Here is a 22,599-nt window from a genome sequence, read left to right on the forward strand (position 1 = left end):
AGTGTTACATTTCATGCTTTGGAATTGGTACTTTAGTGCTACATCAATACCTTAGACATCTCTAAAGAGGAACCAAATTTTTTCTCCAAATATAGTTACTGCAAGGTCCAACCCATTACCTGTTATTGCTCAAATGGTTTTAACATGGACGAATGGGGACTAAATGGGCATTCCACTGCACAGTACCCTATGGTTTGGTATGTTTTTTTAAATTCATGATTCCACATTTAGTAGTTGTCCCCATTGTACCTAAGTACCTGTACTATATTTGGTTATTCTTCTTGGCAAAAGACCAGGTGTACCAATGTGAGCATTATGGGTGGAGAAAGGATTAGTGCAAACTTCTTGATTAGAACGATAGATAGACAGACAGACAGATAGATAGATACATAGATGGATACTTTAGTGATCCCGATAGAAATTAAATTATTAGAGCAACACAGATTTTAAGAAATGTTATGCACCAGATAAAAACGTAGAGAAATGCTTTCGCTAGCTGGTGCAAGCTCTTATCAGATCATAAACTGAAGTGTAAAGAAACATCGAGTCTAGCATTTGAAATGGAAACTTTCGAATTTCATAGTGTATGCAATACATAGGGTACCAAAGGTCAGCAAAACAATATAATAAAATATTGCTGCTATTGTTAAGTCTCTCAGTATCTAATGGAAAATGCTGCCACAGCCTAAACCTCAGCAAACTCCTCATACTTTAATAATACCCTTGTGCAATAGGAAATGGACAAAAATGATATTAGGTACAGCACAGATAGATCTGGAGTTAGATGCATACCTTACTGTATTCAGTAGTGAACTGTGACTCTTAAACCTCTGCCATCTGAACCTTCCTTTATCTGAACAGCCTAGTTTGTGTGCTCTTTAACACAATTTGAATAGGTAGGGATGAAGGATTTATTTGATTAGATTTGTTAATCCTAATTGTTTAATTTGTTAATTAGAATGCTAATTGCCAAATTATTAGTAGATAAAATTAGAACTGCTTATATTTAAAATATTTCCAGAATATCTTAAACCCTACATTTTTACTTGCGGTTTCAGGCATTTGGTTCCCCAAGTAATTCACTGTTTCGTAGCAGATCAAGACGCTTCGTAGTGTGCAAATTGCTTACCATTTAAAAAGCATGAAGAATTACTCTATTATGACATAATAAATGACAGATCAAATGCTGTCATATGGGTGCGTGTGGGACAATCTCCCTTTACACATTCACACTGGATATGAGCAAATTTTATCCACATCCAGTCACTCCCTTCAAACCTGTTTTATAATCATCATGGAAAATAAACACTCACTACGAAATGCTTGAACCTCTATTCACAACAGTAGTGATTAATACTTTTGTTAAAAGACAATATTAATTAAAAAAAAATTTTAAACTTGTTATTCTGTATTACTTGGACTCACCAACAGTCACACCCAATGACGAGTGGTGAGTTAGTCCTCTAAATTATTACCTGGGTCTTACAGTTAAATTTGGGTGTGTGTAAGGGATTACTGGAAAAGAAGTGTCATCCACAGCCCTGTGAGGCTGAGGTTATTGACATGCAGGGAGAGTTTACTGTCAATGAAAACCCACCCGGGAAGCCTCTGATTTTCCCACATCACTGTCAATTTGCTTTAATCAAATTGGTCTTGTTTACTTCAAAGATTTCATGCTTTCTCTGTGCAGCGTAAGAAATTTCTATTTGGGCTGCGTAAACCTAGTAATGCGAACAAAATAACAATCAGCCACAAGACACACCTCCCTGTTGTCCTAAGAAAATTGCTATGTGCTGCTTTCTGGATAAAAAAGCATGCACTAGCAGACAGGATCAGACTTGCTGCATGTCTGGACAACCGGGTCTAACTGCCACCAACACTGTTGGAGCTGAATATAACAAGCAAAGGTGGTGAATCAACATTCCAGCTCTGTGTCAGAAAGCTGAGTCATCTGACTTGAGGCCACAATGAATACATTAATGAATCAAGCCTTTCTGTCATTTCTGTTTAGATAATAAGTGTGCAATCATTCCTTCCAAATTCCATTTCATTGTTTATAAATGTCAAGTAAAAGTCATTAAGAAGACATAATAAAAATAGTGGATGTCAACAATTTAACTGTCTTCCACTGTGAAATGGCTTTAAAGCATTAGTCCACTCTCTGTAATTTGATACTACTAGAAATTTAGTCCCAATTTTGCACTCACTATTTAAAACACATGGCTTTATATTAAATCAGATGGTTTTTATTATTCACTGGAACAAATTAGTGGCCGATAAGATCATTTTGAGGGATGCACACATCTTGAAATCTGGACCTTGAATCCAAATCTGGTTGGATAGCCACACTGCCATCTTACCAGATACCTAGGTAAATACGTAAGCAGAACTTTAGTGGACGTAAACTAAATGTCTCTAGCCCATAATACTCAAGTGTCGGCTGCAGGTTAAGAACGGACGTCATCATTCGTGAAAATATGAAGCTTTCCATTTTGGGTGTCCGGCTCTAGTCTATCTAAAAACAGGGGTCTGGTGTTGGGTTTAAGTGAGCTTAAGTGCAGACCACAGGGTGTGAAAGTGACCTGCTCCCGAGGTCAGGAATAGAACAATGTGACTGATGGAATAATTAATGCATATGAAGCAATGAGAGAACTTAACACAAGTATTTATAAAATAATAACTTAAAGTAAAACACTTTATTAGAAAGACTAGGCAGTGACAAGATTATTCAGACAAGTTTAAAAAATGACCTTAATGATACATAGTCAAGACACAATTTTATGACCACCAGCTAATATCCAGAGTAACCACCGTGTGCAGCACAGACAGCAGCTAGACGGGCTGGAAGTGACTCAATAAAGTCCTGGTAGGTTGTCACAGGTATCTGTGTATCCCACAGCTGTTGGAGAGTGCGTGGGGGAGGATCCATAGAACAAACAACAATCAAGATGCTCCTACAGATGCTCAATTGGGTTCAAGTCTGGAGAATTAGGGAACCAGGGTAGGACCTGGAAGTCTTGGTCATGCTCTTCCAACCAATGTTGGACATTTCTAACTGTGTGACATGTCGCATTGCCTTGCTGGAAGATCCCATCCACTCCAGGAAAGACAATTTTACCCATGGTACTTTCACCTATTACAGCAACGAGGGATATATGTGCAGACATACGTGACTTCTTTCATGAGCTACACACTGTCGCCCTCGAAAGTAGGAAGTGGTCATAATAATGTGACTTGACTGTGTACTTAACAATCTAGCAATACCAAAATGAAAATTATTGCTTTAATCTTAATAATGAATCTTCAAGACTTTCCCCTACTGGCTTTTTCTGCTTTTCAACTTTATATGTGTTTCAAATTCAATTTACTGCTGTCTCTTAAAAAATATACTCTCACAGCAACTGGGTTTACTCAGAATAGCTGAGTGTGGTATTTTTTCCATTTAATTTATTTTATGTAACTTGTTTCTACATAAATATTGCTCACTTTGAGAACCTACTGAAATAAATTAAGTTGGCAAGAAAGTCAGGGCAATCTACCGATTAAAATCTTAAATTTAAAATGACAGTTCATACAAACAAGATGAAGTTTCTATATATGATGTTTTAATGAGAGACAGTTTTTGAAATGTTGACAGAATTAAAAATAATCCTCTATAGACCACTTATCTCACTTCTCTACATTATAATTAGTTATAGCGTGACTTTGAGTGCTGCTATTTTCCATATCAGGAACTGAACCATGATGGCTGGACTAGGTAAAATCCCAAATTTAAATGAGAATGAGCAGTTTTATAAACAGGTTCACACAGATGTTACAGGAACATACAAAGCCATATTTGTCTATTGAAAGCCTTTGCATATAGAAACTGGAGATGCTTGCAGGCAAAATGTTCAAAGGAAATGAAAAATCATTATATAAAAGATCAATCATTTTGAAAGGATTTTTAAGTGCACCCGCATATGTAGAATCAATGATTTATTTAATGAACATCATAAAGCATCTTACACTAAGCTTGGCATTTATTATTCTCTTTTGTGCATTTCTATAAACTAACAATTTGCTTCTGTGGTTCTGTTAAGGAGACACAAAACTCAGCTAACTATAATTACATACATCTGTAAACAGTTAATGTCAATGTCATATTTTCTTACATGCAGCACTGTTTTGTGACAGTTTACAGTAAAGTCTAAATAAATAATGTAGCGGTATAAATATTAGAGTCAAACCCTACTGGTAGACAAATTTGAACGTCATACTGTCAGCCCTGACTCTAATTATTGGTCTTCTAAGCACTCTTTTAAAATTGCACCCTACACAAGACAGTTTATGTTCAACCAGCACTACAGGATGTAACATATTAAAACATAAATAATATTTATTACTTGAAAGTGGGATGGGCTGGGAGTAAATAAGAAGGGTTAAGGTAGGATAATGCACATCTTACACTACTACATAATATTTACAGCTATTCCCCCTAGAGCCAACCTAAAAACTGGTAGGGAGAATCAGGCTTAATAAGTAACAATTAATAAATTCACACTTAAACAAGCAGATATTTTTACATAGTTATATGTTTGAATAGTTACATTTTTACCATATAAAGATATGGCCAGGTTACAAATAAAAAAAATTTAAAAATCCTAGTGAGCTGGTAAGTCATCAAGAAAACAGCCACCAGAAAAGCTTTTAGTCTTGGCAAAAGATAAATTAATCATTCGATGTTTTAAGGATGGTGGCTGAGCACTGTCCAACATCTCCCGTAGGTGATCAGTTAAGTTAGAATCTGTGAACTGCAAAGGCCATACCAGGACCACTACAGAGCAGGTATTATTTAGGTGGTGGATCATTCTCAGCACTGCAGTGACACTGACATGGTGGTGGTGTGTTAGTGTGTGTTGTGCTGGTATGAGTGGATAAGACACAGCAATGCTGATGGAGTTTTTAAACACCTCACTGTCACCCCTGGACTGAGAATAGTCCACCAATCAAAAATATTCAACCAACAGCGCCCCATGGGCAGCTTCCTGTGACCACTGATGAAGGTCTAGAAGATGATCAACTCAAACAGAAGCAATAGATGTGTGATCGTCTCTGACTTTACATCTACAAGGTGGACCAACTAGGTAGGAGTGTCTAATAGAGTGGACAGTAAGTGGAGACAGTATTTAAAAACTCCAGCAGCGCTGATGTGTCTGATCCACTCATACCAGCACAACACACACTAACACACCACCTATATGGTAAGTGGAGCTGATAAAATGGACAGTGAGTGTAGAAACATGGAGGTGGTTTTAATGTTATGGCTGATCGGTGTAATATACATCAATATCATCTTATCAGACACAGTCCTTGTATTGTTGGGGACATTGTTCCTTTGAAAGATACCACTTCCATCAGGATAGTATCATTTAATCAGGTAATCAGTCAGAATAACTTTGTACAAATTAAATAAATGACTTACATTGTCATTTATCTAATTTATTTTATATTTTATATTATACTCTCTCTACAAATAGCAATAGCACAAATGAACAAGCATCAAAGTCATTGAATGTGTATTTAACTACAATTTTACACCAAATTTAATCATTTATGTTTCACAGAGCTAAATGCAAGTTTATCTTTAGTCACTCATTGTGATACTAGTCAGCTGGCCAGTTTTTGAATCTAATGATAAACAAAAATTGGTTAAACCATTTAAAAAGAAAATGTTTTCTACATGACATGATAGAAAATCTGATTGAAAATCAAGTTCAGCTGGGTAAACTAAGCTTATTATTTATGAACAGAGCAATATATAAACAAAACAAATTATGTTAATTTTTCATTGTATCACACCAAGCCATTAGACACTTTTGCTGTAGACCCACAGAACAGTACATTGTGTAAAAATGTACAAAACAAATAGTTCCAATAGAACACCACCTGTCTTATAAAAAGTGAAGAGGAAGGGTGACCGTTTTATTAGCTCAAAGCACTTCCTCCTTCCTGAACTACAGTGTTACCAGGCCATTCACCTTCCAAGCACTATCCATCCGATGCCTAATGATTAATCAGTCAATAATAAACTGATTAAACAAAACCACCAAAAAAACCCGTGTTTGATAAATGCTGTTTAAAAATGACATATTTATTTTCCCAGCAGCTGACGTTCGATTTAAATCGATAGAGGAGCTGCATGTGTCACTTTCTTACAAACACGGAATAGAGTGAGAGTGCTAATATGTAACTCACCCTCACCCACCCTTAGTGCTGGTGTGCCAGTTTACAAATGTGGAGTGCTGCACATGTGGATCTGTATATAAAGTTTTACAATTATTTTAATAGAAATCATGTGGATATTTTTTTTGCATTTCCCCCCTAATTTTCCTCCCAATCCAGTCGTATCCAATTACCCAATTGCATTACGCTTCCTCTCTACTGATGTTGACTTCCACTGTTGACTGAGGAGAGATGTGACTAACGCACGCCTCCTCCGACACATGTAGAGTAGCCGACTGCATCTTTTGACCTGCACGAGGAGAGTTCATATATGGATCAGCTTTGTGTACGAAGAGACACAGCCTGATCACATCATCCCCCATCTCTGTGCAGGTGCCATCAATCAGCCAGCAATCAACTGCATAACTGCATCAGTTATAGGAAGAGATGTCAGCTATGGTGTGCTTAGTTAGCCTTTTAAAGCAGCAATCCCCAACTTTTTTTGCACCACCGACCGGTTTCATATAAGATACAATTTCACAGACCAGCGGGGGCATGAGGATTTAAAATAGAATAACTATACTGCTCACAAATGAGCTTTTTCGCTGCAACGAGACGCTGCTTCCACCTGGGGGTGACACGAGACGATAAACACCCATGTGTTGGAAATGGAAGCAGTGTTTTCATTTCTGATGTAGCGATGTCTAATTATTTATTCTTTCTGTGCAGCCCGGTAATAAATGACCCATGGACAGGTACTGGTCCGTGGCCTGGGTGTTTGCCACAGACTGTTTAAAATCTACATTCAAAATGCTTAACTCATTGTGCACACTGTGTTTATCCTAATGTTCTACGCTGGAGCCACAATCATTATCTTAAGCTGTTTTTAATTAAATAAAGCATGACACCTTGTTGACATATAGCTTAGTGATGTATTTTATATTGTGATGGGATGCTGTAAGATTGTCGGGTAAAAGTTAAATGTCCACTAATGACACTGAATGGCATAATTTGCATCCCTATATCTCAGTAATAAATGTCCTTTAGCAAGGACATTTTCTTGCTCCTGCATTACTTTATGCTTTTGCTCTTTAATGCCAAAATACATTATTCTCACATATCACACCCTTGATAATAATTCTATCCGAAAGAGCTCATTGTACTTTGTGTTCTTTGTATATTCCACCAACAAACACAGTGGTCGGTGTCCAGCACTGGGATATATGCCAGTATAGTACATAATTGTAGCAAATAATTCAGCACTTAAGCCTGCAATCTATTATTATGTGCCAAAACCCCACATTGGCAGCTTTCATTGAGCCCCTCGCTGAGCACCAAACCCAGACTGAGAAGCCCTTCAAAAAATTACCCAGAGCTGAGGAAAGATCCAGAATCAAGCATGCACACAAAAAGCTTCTCACAAAAGCTGAACTTAACAACATGCTCATCTTATGCTGTATGGCCACAGAAGTGCTAAACAAAGCTTAATATATTTATGTTAGATAAACACTGAGCTCTGCTGCAACAACCGCTGAGCTTCTAAACCGCCAGTCGTTTTAATTTCATTATGTCATTAACCAAGATGCTGGTCTCTCTATTAAATTTAAACCCGTAAATAACACTGACTTTTCCTGGCTAAAATGAATAAGCTGATTGAAAAGCACTTCCAACAAACTGCAGTAAAACATGTTAGTCATCAAGGACCTCAGATTTAGTGAGTCTATATTGCTGACTGCATGCACTGCAGGTGTGTGTTTATTGCATTAGAAACTTAGAATTGCATTAGAAATCTCGGTTCACCATAAATAAATTAAATTGAATTCCTTATACTCATCTAAACTTTTTCAGGTTTAATTAAAGAGATTACAGGTGCTAAAATATTTAAATTAATATCCCAGGTAACTATATACAACCAATCCCCCTACACAAACACACATTTTTCTCCCAATTTAATCATGCTATATCCACCCCGCACTTGTAAAAGAGAGCTGAGAATACCACGCACCACCTTGACACACAGACCGCATATTTTCACCTGCGAGTGAAGAGTCTCACAGAGAGCCATATCATGTGCAGAATGCCCTGCTATGAAATCTGTGAATAGCCCACCACTAGTCCATAGCTCGACCAGACAGCACAGGCCGCAACTGTAACAACAAGCAGCAACCTTTGAAACCTTCTCCCTCAGGCACAAGCTGCCTGTTTGGATGCCTGACCAGATCAAGAGCACTATCTGGGATTCTAAACTCGAGAGTTTGACATCCCAGCAGTGGTGGGATGGCACAACAGACAGACAAACTAATTAAATAAATATGATGTCATATATAAGAAAACATTTTGAATCATTGGGTCTGGGGACTTTGGATGGATAATTATTGAATAAAATTCAAGTAAATCCCATCCAAAAATCAAAATTACAATGAAAAACTCAGGACACAGGTATATAAATGCCTTTAGGGCTGAAAGACACATCAAGCATTTTGAAAAGACTATACCACTAGCAGTGAGACAGCTTTGCACTCTGTGCATACTTTGTTCTAAAAACCTATTTTAAGCACTCATTAACCACCAGCAATCAAATGTCTGACAGCCATGAACATTATGGTAAAACGAAATGAGCATTTGGAATACTTCCAAAAAAGGGCAGTAACATTATGCCAATTGTGTTAAAATGGTCCGATTAAAAAACAGTTATATGCAACCTGTGACAGTTGCTACAAATGTATCTTGCCCAACTATCCTTTTACCATTTATGTCAACAACACCTGCTCTAATATGAAGTCAGCTACAGCAGTTACAGCAGACTGCTGCAGCAAGCAGATCTGCTTCAAAGCAGACAGCTGCTTAACAGGATTTTCTCAACTGGTGAAGTTTAAGGTCTTTAAGCTGACCTGTAAGCAAAGAATTTACAATAACTGGCAAGTGTCCAGATAGTGTATTTACTGTGATATTACAAATTGCCAATTTAATGCACAAATCACCATGCTTCAAATGTTCATCAGAGCAATCTCGGTTGGATTTATAACAGCAGGTGTGGTTGTTTAACTCCAAACCAGTGATTGAGTTATATCCACCAACTGCCTGTGCAAATGCCAAGTTTCTAAGCAGCACCCTTGCATCCCTTAATCCAAAAGCAATTTTCTGACATTAAAAAGTGTACATCAATAGATAATAAGGAGAGTGATAAGCGAGGACAAAGAGAGTAACTACATAATAAAATACATTGGGTACTTGGGGCCACTAATAGACACATATCCACCAACTGTAGGTATGAACGCCAAAAAGTTCTCCAAAGGCACTATCTGGCTTCAAATTGGCATACACATTTTCAAATTCATTAGCACAGGGAACAAGGGAGGGTACACAAATAAAATGACACAAAAGTATGAAGATTTTCAAAAGTCAGAATATGGTGATAAACATGATTGTGGCGATAAAGAGCTTGTGCATTTTGAGACTGCTTGGTAATATGTTGGGCTAATAAAATATTCTAATCTTATAATCTGTGGGTGGCACAATGGTGCAGCTAGTGAAAAGAAGCCCTGCAAAGGAATTGCGCCCTGTTTAGGGTACTCGTAGCTTGAACCCAGTATTCATTGTGAAACCTGACCAACAAAGCGGTTGATGAAAATGAAATGAAAAATACATCCGGTGATGTATGGCTCAGCTAATAGAGTAAATGTACAGCAAAATGGATCCAGGACACCTGGACACATGTCTTTGTCCATTTCAGGTTTTCTTTAAGGATATCTGGTTTACCTTTACCTCCAAAACATACCAAAGGTAGCTGTAGCTGTGTGGGTGCACAGCCAAATTGGTCCAAAACACCTTGGCTCAGTCTTTGCCAGGTTACTTCATGTAATGTTTCTTATGTCTTTGTCCCTTTTTTGTTTTTCCTTAGAGATATCCGGTTTTCTTATACCCCCAAAACATACCAAAGGGTAAATTGGTTACCCCGGATTGCACCATCTGCATCATTTACCATTTAGGGTGAATTCCTGCCTTATGCCCAATGTTTCCAGACAGTGCTGAACAAACCTTGAGACTTACCAGAATTCAGTGAATCATAAAAAATAAAAAAAGGATAAATAAATGAATGAATGACATGTCATTTTGTCTTAAATGTAACATCACCTCCAGGAGTTTTTAGTAGAAATTGGCAGCTTAAATACGTAAACAGTGTGTTTGGCTTCACATTTACATATTAATACTGCATGCATGATGGACAACTGTTGTTCAAGAAAGCCAACAAGTTCTCGGGAGGAGAGCCTGGCATCACATAGCCATAGCCAACACCAACAGTACATCCTACTGTATACTGAAGAACACTGAATAATTAACCAACTTCGTGAAAATCTATTTGCTTTACATCTCATGAGTGTGTAAGTGCGGGTGTAAAGAATTCGACTAGGTAGGCTGAATGATGAATTCCTATTCAGCGGTGCGACTTGGAGGAGAGAAGACCGCATTCTCCTCTGTTCCTCTCTGCGGCAAAATGAATAAACAAGCCAAGTTTTACATCCTCGATCTAATACAAGTCATGAGTGCTGTTCGTTTTTCTTGCCGTGATAGTTTGCACACAGTATATTTAAATAAACTTGCTTAGGTTTTCAGTACTCACCCTGAAACGACCATCCGTATGAACCGAGGACGCTGCGAATCCAGTACTGCAACGAACAGCAAAATAATGCTTTTTAAACAAATAACTTATTCAGCTATCAGAACGTGGTTAAATAAAAACGCGCAAAAAGTGTAGGGTTCGGTTTGTGTGTTTGTCTGTTTGTTTTTCCGAGCTGTATCAGTGTAGATGTTGCACACCGGTACTGAGCTTCGCATTCTCACACAGCTCCACTCCTCCGCTTCTCTCATACTGGGTTGGAGAGACATATCGCACTGATTAGCAAGTAGCCGCGAAAAGACTCATGGGATGTGTAGTTCTAAAGCCTTTGTATTTACTAAATGCGTTTAAATACACCAGAATCCAGACTTTGGTGATAAGTACATGACCAGTGTTTTATATACACTTACGCACTAAAAAATATATTGTTGTTTTTATTACAAATGACAAGCAAATTCAGTCACAATTATCTTAATAACACAATGAAAATGTTTAAAAAATGAGGTGGTCTTTGCTCTAGTCGAAGTTAAGATTCTTCTTAGGACATTAAACAAAGGCAGGCCCATATACACCTGTGCATGTTGGCTACATATTATTATTTATTTATTAGGATTTTAACGTCACATAGTAGTTACTGGTCACAGATTCATTAGTTCACAAGTTTAATAACAAACACAGTCATGGACAATTTTGTATCTCCAATTGACATCACTTGCATGTCTTTGGACTGTGGAAGGAAACCGGAGCTCCCGGAGAAAACCCATGCAGACACTGGGAGAAAATGCAAACAACACAGAAAGTACCCGGACTGCCCGAACCCAGGACCTTCTTGCTGTGAGGTGACAGTTTTACCCACTGAGCCACCGTGCCACCCTGTAAAAACACTTAAACTGGGTTTTGTTGATATTGTTTTGGGTTTGTTTGTAGCACATTGGCACAGTCAGAAAACTTTGCATCACCATCACCATGACATTTAGATTGTCATGCATCACATTTTTATCCATGTAATCAATGCTTATTTATTAGGATTTCAATGCCATATGGTTATATTGGTTACATTCAATACATGACAAGTAGTCATTAAACTTGAATTCATCAGTTCAAGTTTAATGACAAACATCGTCATGGGCAATTGTGTATCTCCAATTCACCTAACTTACATGTCTTTTTGTTCTGAGCTTCCAGAGCAAAACCCACACAGACACAGAGAGAACATGCAAACTCCACACAGAAAATAACCTGCAAACGCAGAACTTTCTAAGCTCATATGCATCAGTGTAAACTTCTGCCATGCACCTTCTGTAACAATAACTAACCGAGTGGTTATATTTAGCACATAATGTACTAAAGGACAGAAATATCATTTAACCCTTATTCTTACATTTGCTGACCCTTATTCTTAAATATTCTGTCCTTATCTGTGGGGAGTGTTGTTGCATTGTTTTTAAGCTGCTGGGCTAATTTTAGACCACGTGCACCAGCTCGAACCACAATTGTCTGGGCGGGCTTAACATAGGAAACGCGGTCGTTAGTCCTTAGCCTAAATTTAGTGCTTCTAGTGTGTAGTGCATGTGCCTGTTCAGGAAAACCCTGTTGCTCATCAGAAACTGTAAGCATTCATGGGTAGACAAAGTGTACGCAGTAACAAAAACATTCCCAACAATGTGTGATTGCATTTACAAAGCAAAATCATATAAAGGTAGCAAATAGAAAAAAATGTTCTGAATGTTTTGTTTTTTTCTTTTTACCCACACTTTGTTTATGAATATGAGATATAATAATGTTTTAATTTTGATAATTTACTGAAATTTGAAATAGAAAACTATAAGATACCACTTGTATTTAAGACTTCTTGCCACATATTGTCCTCCCAATTCAAAAAGTGGAAAAAATGATTGTGGTACGATAATGTGGAACTTCTGGGTAAACAGTATGAACACTTTTACTGGGACATAATCATTAGTAGCCTATAATTCATATAGAATATTTATTTTTACTCTTTTATCAACTACTTCTACCTGGTCAGACTCTTGGTGGCACCATATGAAAACACTGGATGCAAGGCAGAAATACTCAGTGAACACCCACACTCACATATACATTTTTGGATTTAGTAAGTGCTAAGGTACCTGAAGGAAACTTACACAGACATGTGGAGAACATGTGAAATGTCTTCCAAACAATAAGTAATGTGAGGATTAAGTCTAGGTCCCCCAATTCCTATGTTGCAGTGCACCCACTCTACCAGCTGTGCCACCATGCTGATGTTAATTACCCGAGCATGATTCTGATCAGGAAAGTAGTCATAAATAAAGAGAAATAAACGAAGGAATAAAATAATAGTTGATAGGATACATTCTGGACCTGGTGCAAATGCATAGCAGGGTAGTCACTCAAGTCACATCTGAGGAAATTTAGAGCAGTCAATTTACCTCCCATATTTCGGGGGGTAGAAGGTAATTAAAGTACCTGAAGGAAACCCACACCGACATGTGTCACATTCACTGACCGACGGCGAAGATCCACATAGATGCCACCATACTGCAGTCAAAAACAAACCCTGATTGACCAGGAAAAGCAGTTATTTAAGACGAATGAACCAATAATAAATTTAGTAAATAACCGCCGCTTTATATATATATATATATATATATATATATATATATATATATATATATATATATATATATATATATATATATATATATATATATATATATATATATTAGGTGACTTGCGCTATCTAGTGGTCATTTGCCTTACTGATGAATAGACGTGTTTTATAAATGTAGCATTTGTAGCATACAGCATTTGGCGCATTTAAGTACCTTTTATAAAGTATATTTGCCACGTTTAAAAAATCTTGATTCGAATACAAAAAATACAAAATATCTTAAATATGTCAAACATTAGAATATAATCTTGCTACTGCTATATACAGGGCTGGATCCTAAACAACTCCTGACTCCCTGCAGAGGTGCACTACAGAGAAAGTAAACTGATGGCGCACAAACCCTACATAGTGCACTACATTTTTAATTTAGGATACAGCACAGCGTGTAGTAAGCGTAGGCGGCTCGGCTCAGAGTTCATATAAGGAAAGATGGCAGCGTCCAGAGGAGGTGTTGTGCTAAAGGCGGTGAAGAAAATAGTCGTACAGTTTTGTCCGTTTGAATCCAATGTTCGCTCAACACGGTATGATAATTTATTCTGTAAGACAAGCTTGAAATTTAGGTGGAAAAATATGCTGGCTAGAAGAATGTGGCTTTCATTTAGAAACGTGTCATCCAGCAACAGTTAGCCAGTTAGCTAATAACCGAGTGTCGGTACAGGCAGACTAATATTTGCTGAGCTGATAACCTACTTCACAGTGTTCCGTGCATTTGGCATGTATCTTTAGATATCATATTAACCATATCCAGGTCAATACATTATAAACTGTGTCTCATCCTCTTGCATGAAGCTCAGTGATGAAATCTATTAAAGTCCTGTCACCTCTACTTGTGCGTAACTTAGTTACATCATTCATTATTTAATAAAATATGTTTTTTGATTGAAGGTGGTTTTGTAACGTATGCAAATGTATACAAATAAGGTTTATTGTGTTTAAGATGCACCCATTCATGCAAAAAAGTTTTTGGCAGTTAGCTGATGCTGGAATTTAAATGATTGTTCAGTTTTAAAGACATACTTAGGAATAAAATTTCTACGCTAGAGACTGTTGTGATAGTTTATTCAAGCAAAACACTACACAATGCTTCTAGAGAATAAATAACTAGAAATTGAGATTAAATCAACCAATTCTGAATATAAAAACATATTTTAACAATGAGTTTCCTAAAATTGTGACGTTGTTTTGATGACTATAAGAAAAGCTACATAATAGATTACTCTGATTAAAGGACCATAATGTCTGCTATTTGTGTTTCCAAAAATAAATGAAATAAATAAATGCATACATCGTATAATCTGTATGAGTACATATGATACACTATTTTGTTAAATGTATGTGGACAACAGACCACTAGGTTGTTGGACATCCCATTCCAAAACCATGGGTAATAATAGGGGCCCCCTTCCCCTTGTGGTCTTAATTGTCTCCACTGTACTAGAAAAGCTTGTCTTAAGATTTTGAAGTGTACAGGACTTAGACTGTTGGCATCATATAAAGTCTTGTAATTTTATAAACCTTTATACAACCGTTGACACTTGTCCCCAGTAATTATCAGGGGTGCCCACATACTTTAAATCATATAGTATGTTATATGTCTCTAAACAAGTAGAGGACAGGTTAGACAGTATTACTGGCTTCAGGTAGGATTTGGTGATAAAATATTGATATTATGATCATTTATTTTCTTACTAGTTACTTACTAGTCTTATTAGTGTAATTTACTGACAACAATCCAAAGGTGTAAATTTCAGATTACTGATGCACCCTCTGCGCAAATGGTACTCTTAATGATTGTACCTTTATTTGCATTGGTGGAAATGAAACTTTTTTCTGACCGTTTAGCCTTGAATTGGCTGCATGACACAAAACAATTTCCTCTTTACCCCAATTGCTTTCTCATGATCGCATCATTTGAAACCACTACAGAAAATGCATTTGGTTGCTATTTTTTCTTCTGACAAATCAAATGTGGTATCTGTGGCATGGGCTCCAGATAAATAATAATAATAAAAAAAGATGATCTCACCATCTCTTCCCCTTTCTTAAATACTAATTGCATATTAGCAATCAGAAAAACAATCTACACACAGTAGTATTTCTCTCTGATTGCTGGCACACTGCTAATATCAAATTATTGATTATGAATATTTTTTAAAGCAATAACTACACACAAACCCTGTTTCCAGAAAGGTTGAGAATTTTTTAAGTGTATTGCTTAAATTGTGCATAACTAGCTATTTATTCTGCCCCCTGTCAGCTATTTGGAAATCTGCTCAAAATTCATATCAGGAAAGAATTACTTCCTTGTGGTAAACAGCTTTAATTCAAAAATTGACGTATTTGCTAAATAAATTAATAACCAGCCTTATTGTGTTTAATATACTTACACTCACTGAGCACTTTATTATAAACACATTTCTGGTTCATGTATGATTATTTTATTAGCTACACCTACAATACAGATGAACTGTAATTGTGTGTATACAGTTACTGACTGTAGCCCATATTTAGCTTTTTACACTTTGTTTTCCATTTGTACACCATTTATAAATTGTAATGTCCATAGACCAGATGATGTATGGGTGTTGGCCCATTCTCATCACGGCAATGACACTAACATTGAAATGACATTTTAATGTGTGTTGAGCTGGTATAACAGTTGCAGCAGTGCAGTTAGAATATTTAAACTTTCTGGTTCTTTATTATATGTGATTAGTTTCTTTATATCACACCTACCAGACAAATTTAATCTGTCTGGTAGGTGTAGCTTATAAAACAATCAACAAATCTACATACCAGATAGATGCACCTAATAAAGTGCTCAGAGTGTAAATATACAACTTTCAGTCATGCGACCATATTTTCAATCTTAATGTCCTTTACAGAGATTTTCTGGCTTTGGTGGGATCTGAAAAAGCCAAGTCTACTAATATGAACTGTGAAGTGACAACAGAAGTGAAACACGACCGGTCAGAACCAGTGGTTGACATCACATTCAGTAAGTGATTAGTCATGAATTTCTGTCATGTGCGCTTTCACAGACTTTTTTTCTGATGAACTATAAGTGTGTTTCTAGGCTTCTATAGCCTAATAAATGAAAGGTCAGAAAACTATGTGATGCCTCTGAACTTTTAATGAATGTATTTCTTTTAATTTGCAGTGGACGGGGAAAGGTTAGTGATGAAAGGAGCCAGACTGACGAGCCAAGAGATGCTTTCTGCCCTACAGACACGCTGCATTGCTAAAGATCCACAGTCTAAAGTAGCTGGGAAGAAGTAGTTGTGTTTTTGAATGTATTTATTTATTATTTTTGCAGTACATTAAACTGATATATTTAATACCGTCTCTGTCTTTTACATTATTAATTATCATTCAGTCCATAACATTTAAACACATTATAATCAGGTCTTGAAAAGGCAGAATTGGGTAGAAAAATGCATAATTTACCCTGTTTTTTTGAATAATGTTTCCTAATAACATAAATTTTCATTCAGACATGTTCATTACATTACTCATTTTCTGTTTCTTTTTTTTACGGTTTATCACTGCTTTATTCTAGTCAGGGTTGTGGTAGGACAGGCATCCCAGGAATGACTGTAACACACCAGACAGAACACCAATGCATGTCATCCTCCCTCCACACATCCAATCATGTCTGTATGTAGATGCACCACTGAGGAATTTGAACCCTGGATCCCAGCTGTAGTGAAGCTACTGCACTTTACCGCTGCGCCACCTGAGTACCTTTCTCTTTCCTTTAGTATAAGGTCATGATGAGCACTATGGGGTCGGAACATGTTGCATGCCTTTGCTGTGAAAAGAGTAATTTGGGATTGTGCTTATGTTGTGTGGAACATGACTATAGTAAATTATAGTAAATTGCAGTAATTAAATGAATAAATCAATTTGGAAACTTAACACATCACAAAATTATTGTACTAATAATTACTAATACAACATGCAGTTCTACCACTCTGGCCATGCGAAATGACATGCTTGGAAATAAAGGTAACTTTAATTTTGGGTTTGTTTTTTTAAAATAGTAAGAAGAATTTTCCTAAGCTCCTAAATTAAACTAATAGAAATGACAATGAACTGTTAAACTAAAACTACAGTGATAACTTGAAACCCTAAACTTAAAATCAAAATCGACGCCCTTTGTCGACTTTAAACTCAATGTTTACCTTAAACTCACTTAAAAAAAAGTATTTATTTAATTTCAAATTAACAGTGAACACCCGCTTTGTTCAGTGTTTCGCTTAAGCAGTGCAGTAAGAAGTCATCAAAGTGCGCATATGAGTTGAATCTACATTTCTGTGAAATAACTGTCAAATCCCCTCTGAAAGCTTCACATGTATCTGTGTTTTTTTTTTGGATTTTCCTTCTGTTTCACTTTTAAACTTGTGTTACAGCTCGGGGTTGTGAGAATTTGTAAGAATCTGTTTTTTTTTTTAGTTGAAAATGCTTATTGAAAAAAGCTTAACGTGACTCAATGTATTAAAATGAAGACACAGAAACACTAACTTCTTAATTATTACTGCTCATAAGTTCTCTCCACTAATGAAATTCCTCACTTGTTTTAGTACAATAAGTCACGTTAAGCTTTGTGCAACAGTTATTAATTTTTTTTTACTGTTTCCAATTGTATTTCAGTGTTTTTATATTATATTTGTGTTATTTTCGGTGTATAAGTGTAAAAAAAACCTCCATTATTTTACATTAGCCTAAAATATATGCAGTTCCACAGGACCAATGAACACATTAACAGGTTTCCCATACATCCTTATGGGAAAAAATACCTTGAAACTCCTTTAAATGCCTTTAAAACTAAACACCACTCAGAACCAACTAACATTGAGTTTCAAGGTACCACTGAACTAAATTAATGGTGATGTTTCAGCTTTTAGCAAAACAAAGATTTATCTTTTAGACTGACAACAGTGCTGTGCTGTAGACCTTTAGATGATTGTTGTAGCCAAATACACTCATTAGAAGAGTTGTCAAAATACTTTTTGGTTTCACAGTGTATCCTTAATAAATGCCAAGGTGGTATAGGTAATTCAGGTGGATTGGCTTTTCTGAATTGCCTTAATAATGCAGCAGTGTTAGGCTCTGAACCCAGTGCAACTCTAAATCTAAATTGAAACAGTTACTGCAGTGCATTATTTATTTAAAAGATATTCATATATTAACTCCTGTTTATTACAGACATTAAAAGTAAGTCATTACATTTCCTGCAGAAGATTATTAATCGTCTAAATGATCTGTATTGATACGGTAGCTCTGTGGTTGTGGAAGTGTGTAGATTATCTGGGATGTTTCTCGTGTGAACCTTTACCTCATTCTGTGACTGAGAGAACAGGGAGCATCTCGCTCTCTGATTGGTCCGCTGTGGGTGCGCGTGCTGCAGAATGAGTATATAAGCGTGGAAGTTTGATAAGGGAGTGCAGTGCACTGTTGGATACCGTGCGGAGTTTAGTTCTGTTAGTAAACTGTACACAGGAAATTCTACACTGCAAACATGGTGGAGAAATTTGTAGGAACATGGAAGATGGTGTCCAGCGAGAATTTTGACGAGTACATGAAGGCTCTGGGTATGTGCACACATTATACATTTAATATTCAGCTTGTGTTGATGCTCATGCATCAGATTTTCTTTCTACTGAGTCTGACTGCAAATTAGGACTAGTCCAGCTACATTTCACCCAAACTTGTAAACTACAGGGAATGTGTACCTAGTGTGTAAAGTGTTTAAAATCCTAAATAAAAATACTTATGGAACCTAGTCATTTAAAAAATATATATACATATATATTTTATTACGTTTTTACATGTTCATAGTATTATTATTGTTATTAATATGAACTGTTAAATCTACACGAAATTCCTTTAAAAAAATAACTCAATGTTAACATTATTAATATAAATATATTAGTAATAATAATGTGTAGTTATAGAAACTACAATACTTATACTAACATTCATGTTATTAAAATATATTTAATAAAATTAGAGTAAAACAATAATAAAAGTAATAATAATTATTAATATATTAATACATAATTGTATGGTTATTATTATATTATTATTATTAATAATGCTTATTAACAATATTTTTCGCTTATTTTCACTTACAATATTTCAAAGTGTTTTACACTTTATTATAGAGATAATATATATATAATTTAAAACATTTATGTATTTATTAATTTTTTTAGGTGTGGGTTTTGCCACTCGTCAGGTTGGAAACAGGACCAAACCCAACTTTAGCCTCACTGTGGAAGACCAGGGAATGATCTGCATGAAATCGCAGAGTACCTTTAAAACCACCGAGGTCAAATTCAAGCTGAATGACCCTTTTGAGGAGACCACCGCTGATGATAGAAAGACCACGGTTAGTGTCTTGTGACTGGTTTTAACTAGCTGCAGCTCAGATGAAGGCAATAGACTTAGAGAAGTGCATCTTTCTTTGTGCAGACCGTGGTGAGCCTGGAGAGTGGAAAACTGATACAGAAACAGACCTGGGATGGCAAGGAGACGACACTAGAGAGAGAAATAACTGATGGAAAATTAATAGCGGTGAGTATTTTAAAGTTAATTATGTTTGGCTATATTAGTAAGCAGCATTATATTAAGTAAAGAAATAACCTGGGAAAGATAAGAAGTGGAAATCACACAAAATAAGCAGTTTTTAATCACACAGTTAGATAAACAGGTAATCACAACTGTTTTATCCAGGTCAGATTTGTGGCAGGTCTGGTTTCACCGGGAAACACTTGGCACAAGGCAGTCAGGCCAGGTCCGATTTGTTTGTATAGCAGTTTTTCCAGTGGATGTTGTCCCATAGCAGCTTTATAGATTTCAGAGACAAAAACTCCTGTTGGGAAGACACCTTAAGAGGAAATCTCTGGACAGGGAGCCAATTCAGCGTGCCAACCCACCCCCTTCTTTTTTCCTTATTTTTGTTGCACTTAATAAATGTGAGTAATAAAATTATTTTGTCATAATACTTTCTTTGATTTCTTTGCTTCTCTGCAGACATGCAAGATGGGAGATGTGGTGGCAGTGAGGACATATGTAAAAGAGTAACATGGAAATCATCTACACTGATTTAAAGACACCGGCTCAGTTCAATGAGCAGTAATGCCGAAGAGTCCTATTCATTTTCTTTTTTTTTGTTTTGTTTTTGGACACCAAAGTCAGTGTATGCACTGTATTTTAAAATGCATTAAAATGAATTGTTGTGGTGCTTTAAATAAAGATGTGATTTGATCAAACTTCAGCAATGCTTATTGATTTATAGCCTATATGTTAGGATAATACAAATGGGTAAAAAATATGTAGATTTTTGTATCCCATAATTTTGGAGAAAATAATATATATGCATTAATATTTTATATTTGCATTAATAACTTATATGTTATCTCAAAATAATCTGGGTTTTAATTGTTTTAGAATGATACAAATTATTAGATATTTGACATTTACCATATATCTTTGGGTTTTGGAATAGTGTATGCAACATATACATTTTTAATTTGTACACAATGAACTGCGCCCTGTCATTTTGGAGAAACTGGAACCACAGTAACCCTGACCAGGATAAACTGGTGGTAAAACAATAAAATGTATTAATTATATACATTTAAATAGGATAACAAATGTGATACCAATTATTTCACAACACAAACCTTTAGGTGGCACAAGTACATATTCATTACTATGTTTAAACTTATTTGCAATATATAGCCTAAAGTATGTGGACACCTTGTAACCGTTGTCCCTCCAGTTACAGGTATGTTAAGTTGTAATACTAGCTCCTGCCACCAAGAGCAGTAATGAGCTAGCAAATGCTTAGTTAGAGTGGAGATGAGGAAGAACAGTCAGCCAGTGGAAGCATGCAAACAAACTTGGTTTGTCTCTCACATAAAGTCCTTTTTTTGGGAAAACACTGTGTTTTCAAGCTCAATGGAAGTACAATGGAAGTTTTGATGCATATGTGTACTCTGTTCTCTTTGTGAATGAAAGGGGGTTGGGTATGTATTTATTAATCTGGGGGATTGGTCTACTGTTTGGAGGCCTAGTATCAGAGGGTGATTATGAACTGATTGTGTGCTTATTTTTCATGTTTAGAAGGACTTCTTCCTTTTACTGCCTTCTTTCTGTGGGTCATGATTAATGCTCCATGAGCTGGGTAAAAAGTCAGGTGTGGGATTACACTGTGGGAACCAACTGGGATTACTGCTGGGATTAAGGTTCGGGCATACCACCTGGAGTCCACCATCATCCAACTCCTTCATCTGCCACCTTCAGCTGATTTTCCTCCCCTCAACCACATGATGCTACGGACTGGTAACTCATGGCTCTGACAGATCGGTGAGGCGATCTGTTTTGTTGTTTTATAGAGACTCTTTGGAATGGAAGAAACTTGTTGGACATCCCTTTTAAAAACCATAATCTAGTGGCTATAACAGCTGTCACTTTTTTGAGAGAGCTTTCCACAATATTTTGAAGTGTGTATGAGGGAATATGTGCCCATTGCATATTCAGTCATATTCAGTCTTGAATGAAATGAATGGACTGGCTTACAATTAAAAAAGTAAGTTTCACTGGTGTTCATTAAGATTGGTCATGGCTCTATGCTGCCTACTGGAGTTTCTCCACGTCAGCTCATTACATTTACATTTACATTTTTGGCATTTAGCAGACGCTTTTACGCTGTGACAGTATACAGTCTAAGAAATTAAGGGTCTTACTCAAGGGCCCAACAGTGACAACGTGGCAGTGGTGGGGCTTGAACCAGTGACCTTTTGGTTATTAGTCCAGTACCTTAACCGCTAGGCTACACAGCCCTAAAAATTTCTTTATGGTGTCTTTTTGATTCTTGCTTTCTGCATGGTGTACATAAAATATATACTAAAACATATATATATATATATATATATATATATATATATATATATATATATATACAGGGGTTGGACAAAATAACTGAAACACCTGTCATTTTAGTGTGGGAGGTTTCATGGCTAAATTGGACCAGTCTGGTGGCCAATCTTCATTAATTGCACATTGCACCAGTAAGAGCAGAGTGTGAAGGTTC

The 22,599-nt window shown here is 36.3% G+C and overlaps 2 protein-coding genes across 2 annotated transcripts; both read left to right on the plus strand.

Moving 5' to 3' along the window:
- Positions 1 to 13,901: 13,901 nt before the first annotated feature.
- On the plus strand, positions 13,902 to 16,834 carry mrpl53 (mitochondrial ribosomal protein L53). Its single transcript, XM_062990760.1, has 3 exons — positions 13,902 to 14,017; positions 16,382 to 16,494; positions 16,657 to 16,834. The coding sequence occupies exons 1-3, from the start codon at positions 13,926 to 13,928 to the stop codon at positions 16,773 to 16,775; spliced, it is 324 nt and encodes a 107-aa protein (XP_062846830.1). The 5' UTR covers positions 13,902 to 13,925; the 3' UTR covers positions 16,776 to 16,834.
- Positions 16,835 to 18,955: 2,121 nt separating this feature from the next.
- On the plus strand, positions 18,956 to 20,773 carry fabp4a (fatty acid binding protein 4a). The gene is made up of 4 exons (XM_062990762.1): positions 18,956 to 19,090; positions 19,715 to 19,890; positions 19,974 to 20,075; positions 20,535 to 20,773. The coding sequence occupies exons 1-4, from the start codon at positions 19,018 to 19,020 to the stop codon at positions 20,583 to 20,585; spliced, it is 402 nt and encodes a 133-aa protein (XP_062846832.1). The 5' UTR covers positions 18,956 to 19,017; the 3' UTR covers positions 20,586 to 20,773.
- The last annotated feature ends 1,826 nt before the right edge of the window (positions 20,774 to 22,599 follow it).

The sequence above is a fragment of the Trichomycterus rosablanca genome, chromosome 2, assembly GCF_030014385.1.
Source record: "Trichomycterus rosablanca isolate fTriRos1 chromosome 2, fTriRos1.hap1, whole genome shotgun sequence".
NCBI lineage: Eukaryota > Metazoa > Chordata > Actinopteri > Siluriformes > Trichomycteridae > Trichomycterus > Trichomycterus rosablanca.

What these genes read in the sequence shown, in the direction of transcription:
- fabp4a (XM_062990762.1), top strand. Translation starts at nt 19,018, where the DNA reads ATGGTGGAGAAATTTGTAGGAACATGGAAGATGGTGTCCAGCGAGAAT. An exon ending in CTGATGATAGAAAGACCACG is followed by an intron (nt 19,891 to 19,973) that starts GTTAGTGTCTTG and finishes TTCTTTGTGCAG; the next exon opens with ACCGTGGTGAGCCTGGAGAG. An exon ending in CTGATGGAAAATTAATAGCG is followed by an intron (nt 20,076 to 20,534) that starts GTGAGTATTTTA and finishes GCTTCTCTGCAG; the next exon opens with ACATGCAAGATGGGAGATGT.
- mrpl53 (XM_062990760.1), top strand. Translation starts at nt 13,926, where the DNA reads ATGGCAGCGTCCAGAGGAGGTGTTGTGCTAAAGGCGGTGAAGAAAATA. An exon ending in TCCAATGTTCGCTCAACACG is followed by an intron (nt 14,018 to 16,381) that starts GTATGATAATTT and finishes TGTCCTTTACAG; the next exon opens with AGATTTTCTGGCTTTGGTGG. An exon ending in AGTGGTTGACATCACATTCA is followed by an intron (nt 16,495 to 16,656) that starts GTAAGTGATTAG and finishes TTTAATTTGCAG; the next exon opens with TGGACGGGGAAAGGTTAGTG.